This window comes from Symphodus melops, assembly GCF_947650265.1.
Source record: "Symphodus melops genome assembly, chromosome: 16".
NCBI classification, from domain to species: Eukaryota; Metazoa; Chordata; class Actinopteri; order Labriformes; family Labridae; genus Symphodus; species Symphodus melops.
The window spans coordinates 1,807,873-1,814,822 of record NC_136706.1 but is presented as its reverse complement, the minus strand read 5'-3'; the positions used below and the strand labels follow the sequence as shown (position 1 = coordinate 1,814,822).

General features: G+C 45.5%; 1 protein-coding gene across 2 annotated transcripts in view; it reads right to left on the bottom strand.

Annotated features, from left to right (window-relative positions):
- egfl7 (EGF-like-domain, multiple 7) overlaps positions 1-6,650 on the bottom strand; it is a 10,589-nt gene extending 3,939 nt beyond the window's left edge. The window contains exons 1-6 of one of the 2 annotated variants that reach the window (XM_079365078.1): positions 6,424-6,650; positions 3,469-3,723; positions 2,558-2,680; positions 1,242-1,354; positions 570-665; positions 189-392 (exon numbers count right to left, since the gene is read on the bottom strand). In XM_079365078.1, coding sequence (XP_079221204.1) covers positions 189-392; positions 570-665; positions 1,242-1,354; positions 2,558-2,680; positions 3,469-3,548 — 616 coding nt within the window. In that variant the 5' untranslated portion in view covers positions 3,549-3,723; positions 6,424-6,650. Of the gene's footprint in view, positions 1-188; positions 393-569; positions 666-1,241; positions 1,355-2,557; positions 2,681-3,468; positions 3,724-5,114; positions 5,504-6,423 lie in introns of those variants that run through there. The other variant, XM_079365079.1, reaches the window with a different exon arrangement.
- Between the last annotated feature and the right edge of the window lie 300 nt (positions 6,651-6,950).

The window sequence follows — 6,950 nt, the reverse complement described above, 5'->3', positions numbered from 1 at the left end:
GTCTGGAGTCGGCACCAGTCGCAGTGCATTATTACTCACGGTACGAGTTGAAAGTGGCATAGCGCGTACCAAAAGTAATAATGGACCGCGAAGCTGGCTATGTTCTTTATCTTCTGTTTTCCAGATACTTTGCTGCTGAAAGACACAAAATTATACTGCATGCACACATTCCTGTGCTTCTCATTTACCCGCATCCGTGTGACCACCCACTGTTGCCTGAGTGGGAGAGGAAGGAGCAGCACGAGGAGGAGGAGGAGGAGGAGGAGGAAGGCTCTGACAGGAATGGCCGTCACCGTCAAGCTTGAAACCGTCTCTGCACGCACATCGATAGCTGCCGGCTGTGTTCACGCAGTCCTGGGCGCACGGATGCTGCTCGCTGCACTCATCGACGTCTACGAGGAAAGACAGACAAAAGTTCGACGTGTGCTCACCTGGAAACTGTCCAAAAAGTTTCCAAGAGTTTTGTCCATGTGCATAAAAACATTTTATAAAAACCGATCTCTGTGAGTGAGAACGTGTGTGAGGAGATCTGTGCAGGTAATAGTGTGTGTGTGTGTGTGTGTGTGTACCTGTTTGACACTGGCGTCCCGTCCAGCCTCGCGGACACGCACACTGGTTGGGTCTTAAACAGGTACCTCCATTCACACAGGGTTGTCCACACAAAGCTGTCAGAGACATTTACAAAAATCAAAAGGGACAAATTAGTTCCCCTTTATGTCGAAGTACAGATACTAATCCAACGTCTCCTTACATCGGCACGCAAACGACACACACACAGGAACCTCGAAGCCTCGGTGTTCCTGGCAAACTAAAATAAGTTTTACATAACGCAGGCGCTGAATAAACCCAGCAGAAACCTTCGACGCTAACGCAGAAACGCAAAATTAACTGCAGTTCTGCGAGTGTCCACTAGAGGCTGGCTGTGAGAAAAAATTAGATCCCATATTAAAATGTTTAAATATAGCAGAAATAACATGTTTAGAGACTCATCTGTTGTCAGAGTTATGCAAAACTAGCATAATTAGGGGCGTGGCTAAGTTGCGTTTTGCGCTTCTTGTTTCAGACCTCAGCTCCTCCTCTTTTTTTTTAGATTCACAACAAGTGAGAAGAGGACAAATTTCCAATATAGAGACTTCAAAATGCCTCTGAAGAAACCGTTGGGTGACGTCACTGAGACTACGCCCATGTTTCATACGCTCTATGCTATTAGCGTAACGCTAGCAGATGCTCCTAAAGGTTACCTCGGTTGCAGTTGTGAGAGTGAAATCTCGACCAGCCGGGGCAGCACTCAGGATAGAGATGTGACGGAGGTGCTGCTCTGCTCACCTGCCTGTACGCCACGGAGTACACAGTCCTGTGGAGACAAAACACACACACACACACACACACAGTTAGGGATCCCCACTTAGTCTTTACTCTGTCATCACCTTTAGACGTGCGGTTGAGGCCGGAGAGAAAAATGTTGGGATATTGAAATTACAGCTGACTCCATGGATCGTCCAAGAGTGAGCGTCAGGAGAGAGAGAGAGAGAGAGAGAAGCAGAGTGATAAACACAAAAGTGAGAAGAGACGTGTTCAAGGCAGAGAAAAAGATCGACTAATCTAACCACCGTGAGATAAATTCCTGTAACTGCCAGATACAAAAAAAAAAGGGGGGGGGTGGAAGAAATCTTCCAAAAAAACGAAACTGACTTTCACTGGGGAGGAAAGAGTTAAAAAAAACATACAAGATTAAAATGGAGGGGAATGTAAGAGGGGAGACTCAAGTGCATCAGAGCTGGAGAGAGAGCGAGCAAGTAAGGAGGGAGCGAGGCGGTCCAAAATAAACACGACCGCGGTCTCTGCGGGCAGCCAGTTCATTTCCCGTAGTTACACACGAGTACTCGATATTTAGATTCAACCCAAATATGTGCCACCCTGACCCAGTTCTGTGCAAACCCCCCCCCCCCCCCAAAAAAAACATGTATTTGTGTGTATTAGTGTGTGAGAAAGATCTGTTTATGACTGCACTCATAACCTTCCCCTCCTCAACATGTCAAAGGGTTTAAAACTCGAGTGATCGCAGATCCCAACCCAGCGTTGGACCCAACTACAGAAGTATCATTTCACATATTTGCATTTCTATTTGATGCGTTCTGTCCTGAACAGTCGAAGGATCCTCGGAGGCCTTCGTGAACTATTTATGGTCTCCACTCTTCAGGCAGCAAAGACCCCCAAAGCATCGCATAATTAATGTTGTTTTCGTATCGCTGTATCGGTATATTTTGAGTCGATGCCGAATCTTGGCTTCAAACGCAGACTTTATAAAAAAAGATGGACGCCATGACAGCGTCCTAAAAGTGAAGCAAAAACATTCAGAGCTCCTCCTACAAAACCTTCAGTGTGCATTCAACAGATGTCTTCCTGCTCTTGTTAATCAAACGGAGCTTGAAACAGCCTGCCGTGTATGTGTGAGTGTGTGTGTGTGTGTGTGTGTGTGTGTGTGTGAGAGTGTGAGTGTGTGAGTGTGTGTGTGTGTGTGTGTGTGTGTGTGTGTGTGTGTTGCTGCTGCACTCACTTGTATGTGCTGCAGAGGCGATGCCCCTGACACATGGTGATGTAGGGCTTGTGCACCGGCTGGACGTATGACTCTGTTGCCATGACAACACTGTGACGGAGGTCCTGGCCGCACACCCTCCTCCTGCATTAAAAAAAAAAGACAGACAAAGACAAAGAAGAGAGAGATCAAACATTAGCTCTGCCTGGAAATAGAGACTTTCAAAGAGTGTCGTCTGCGCCGGGAGCTGTGCTCGTTTTAGACGAGACAGAAACTTCCAGAGAGATTTCTGGTTCAGAGAGTTTGGAAAGACGTCCACTTTAGAGTCTCCAGGTTTCTGCTGGGAGCAAAGAGACCTGGCACGGGACGGAGCTTTCTGTGCATGGACATGCCTCCTTTTGAAGTGGATTAGAGACAAAGTTGTCCCTGAAACGAGCGATGTAATGAGTGAGTGACACGCTGATGGCTCAGTGGTACTTATGGTCTTGGTCTTGTCTCATGTCACGATGCCTACACGTCTTGGTCTTGTCTCCGTCTCGGCCTGCCTTGATCTTGGGTCTTGTCTCTGTCTTGAAGCACTCTGTCTCGTCCTAATTGCTCCTGACTGACCCGTGTTCTCCCGCCTGAATCTGTCAGAGTTAAGAGCTGACCTTTGGCCTCTTTGGCTCCGCTTCATCTTTTGTTTAGTCTTCCGTTTATTTTGATCGACGTTCAAATTAACTTAAAATAATGTGTCACGCATGCAAACTATTAGATTAGAGTTTATTGTCATTATCAGTTTTTGTTTGCTCAGATTGGTAACTAGTTCGGTTCTCCTTTACAAAAAGTTAAACAAGTGTTTACAAAAAACCAAACAGGTCTCTGTCGCTAAAGAGGTCAAATCCCCAAGTGACATCCCATAATAAACACAAAAAGAGAGAGTGTGAAGTTACCCGTGGTGAGCGAGGAACTGCGCGGCGCCCATCACGTGAAGGATGAAGAGGGAGGAGGAGAGGAGCAGCGTTTGGTACATCGTCGTCCTCTTTTTCCCACGTTCCCTCGCTCAGCTCTCTCTCTCTCTCTCTCTGTGCCAGGGCGAGGGAGGGAAGAGGTGGAGGAGGGAGGGGTGAGGGGATGTCGTGGATCTCGGCCAAAGTCTCCTCACGCTGAGTGTGCGTGTTCTCCTGCAGGAGGACGACTCCGGCTACCTGGAAGAAGAGAACACTTGAGATTTGGAGGAATTTAAAAAAACAACGCAGGTGTCAGAAAGTAAATGAGACTTTTATCGCTTAAATGATAAAATTTCCAAATCTTTGACATGATCTTAGCGCTTGTTTTTAACGATCATTGTTGAAATACATTTTAAAGTCTCAAAGATTTCTTTATGTTTTTCTAAGTTTTAAATGACTTCTTTAGGTTTAATCTGAAACTTGATGTTAGGGGTCTGAGTGCAGTGGTGAAGAGACAAACAGACACATGTGAAGGTGTCTTTGTGCAGCCTTTAGTTGAACTCTCTCTGACCTGCAGCAGCACTCACTCTGAGAGCGAAGCACAGAAGACGACAGAAGAATATCCTCACACTCTCGGACTAAATACATTCTGACACAGGATTAGAAGAATCCTGAGCTGTCCGTGTGGAAGACATAAAGATGCTCAGCCCGGCTCCTGCCGCACAGACTCTGACCCCTCTGGGAAATCACTAACAGTTTTACTTTGGGTGCACTCCCAGGTTACAGCCTGCAGCCTGCAGGACACTCTCCATTCATCCTGAGGTGATGCTAAGCCACCGATGACAGCTTTGCATGTCTCTCTGATCCCCGGCTGGCAGGACGCCCAGAGACAGGACACGAACATCTACAGCCTGCATCCATTCACAAACCCCAGGAACCAGCGGGGGGGGGGGAGTTTGTGCACATGACAATACAGAATCATACTTTTGGAGTATCACTGGTTTGACTTTGTTATATTACATCTACTTTTGATTACAGCCTCGACACTTGTGGTACATTTCTTAAATATCTCTAATTTGTCCCTTCTGATTAAAAGCAAAAGTTGCCCAGACAATTCAGTAAAAATAGAAAAAACAAACGAGCCATTCTGACAAGATTAAGATTAAGAAAGAAAGATTGAAATTTGTACTAAAATATTCAAAACGTATCCAAATATTTCTGCAAAACTGAAGTCCTTTGAGTTTTTTTTATCAAAAGTTTTAAGTTAGTCCCTTTTAGCTTGTGTTTGCATTTGCATCTGCACGTGTGTGCTTCATTATGTCAGAAATAGAAAGTTCTGACCTACTGACACATTAGGAGAAGCCTACTTCGACCAGATGAGTTCCCTACATGAGCCACTAGAGGGCGCTGTTCTGCACAAATCTGAAGAGTGCTGGAGCAACATCCTCCCTTCAGTCAGAGCAGCATCTCTGACATATTTACCCTCTCACACTGTGAACACTGACTTCATAATTAATGTGATAATAATAATAATAATGGTTTAGAACCACCGTCAGGCTGAGTGCAGAACAAGAGAAGTCTCGCGCGCACACAAGTCGTTATAAACCGATATAAAGGGCGCGTGCATGCATAGAGAAATAATCACAAACCGTGTAATGAACTGTCAGCTTTCCTCAAATTAATCCCACAACAAAAGACAACAGGAAGTAGAGAAACGCTGCAGTTTAAACCAAAAGTTAGTCCCGTTTAATCCCGTGGTGCGTTCAAAGTCCTAACAGTGATTCTCGTCAGGTTTCTCCCGCAGCTCAGACTGTCAGAGAGCATGGGGGGTGATGTAGGACCTCCTCCCACTCCTCCAGCTGGGGGTCCACGAGCTCGCACCACCGCCTGCACTGCCTGCCTGGTTAGCGCGAGTGACGTCACTCTCGCGCGGGCTGCAGAAACTTCAGTTTTTTCATTCATGACCGACCGGCACGCGCTCGAACCGACTCATGGGACAAGTGAGACCCTGCGGACTTGTCTGAAGGCGGGATGTGGCTTAGTGGATAAGTTCAGGAACTCAGTTTGAAACTGAAGGTAACTTTAGGTACCCCACCACCCCCCATGAACAATGACGTCATTTAAGATGGTTAAAAAAAAAACATAAACCCCACAGTACATTAACACACTGTGTTGTCATCTTCCCTGTGTGCTAAACTGTTTTTTTTAACACAAAGTCATGCACAGCTTTTCAAATGGTTAAACTGAGCGGTCCAATCACAGGCTGCAGATAAGCTGTCCAATCATCATGGAGAGGCAGGCAGGACAGGAAATCAACACTTAGAGCCTCTACCTTCAAACAAACACATTCCTCTCTGCATTATGCAAAACAAACACTTTCTATGAAATCATCTTAATCAGTCGAAACCTGCGACCTCAAACTGCACACAGCTTTTTATTATCTTAATAACCTTTTTAAAATGTTTCTGAAGTGCCTTTAATATTTCTACGTTTCACCTCGTACAAATAAGTTCCCCTTTGTGTTTAAAGAAGACAATTACGTTTTTATTTTTTACACGTTTCTTTAGTTTGTAAGCTTTCGTCTGCTGGTTTTCTGCATTTGGATCCATCTGTGCAGCTATAATTATAATAAATCTAATAATTATATAAAACGTTGGCACATGGCCCTCGCTGCGCGGACTCAGCAGCTACTTGGTGACGCATTTTTTTCACAGATTTCTGCTCTTTGGATTCAAAAAGGTAGACAAAGTATGTTCTGATACGTTCTCTCCTCGGCGTCGTTTTAAAGCCACACTTTCTGTGGAGCTAATATGAGCCAATCAGAAACGCCGTACATTTAAAATCAAGTGGCGTCATTTCTGAATTTAGATGAAACCAATAAAATTATAAAAGACACGAGAACTGGTTGAAAGTATCTAAACATGAACTGAATGTTTTCAAGAAGTGTATGAATCTCACCCTCGCAGAATGGGGTCTCCCGGTTCATGTGTGCGTGCAGGCTGAGCGGCCGCCATGGGCACGGGCCGCCGGACCGGTGGATAAGAGGACTCTGCCATGGTGCTGGTTTCTTTTAAAGCTCAAGGTTTGATGCTTTCAAATTAAAAGACCTCTCACGGCTGATTCGAAGAAGAAGAAGAAGAAGAAGGTGCTCCCTGTGAGTCGACCGTCCACAAATGAAATGTCTGCGGGCGTTTTTCAGTTGCTTTTTATGCAGGGCTTCCTGTGGAACGCAGGAATTGGATGGACAATCCCAAACCGGACTTCCTGTGAGTGTTTGGCGCTGATAAAACCCCTCGCCTGCACAAACACTCTCCATCCTGCTCAAACTGCTTCGCAAATCTGATTCTGAAGCATTTTTCTGTCCCCTCATTGTGTTGCAGAGAGCAGACATCTTAAAGGTGGGTCAACGTTTTCACCCCCGGGCCTTCTGCTGCTTTTTATAACCATGACTGTACTTTAAGGCTGTTTGCATTAACTCAACCTTA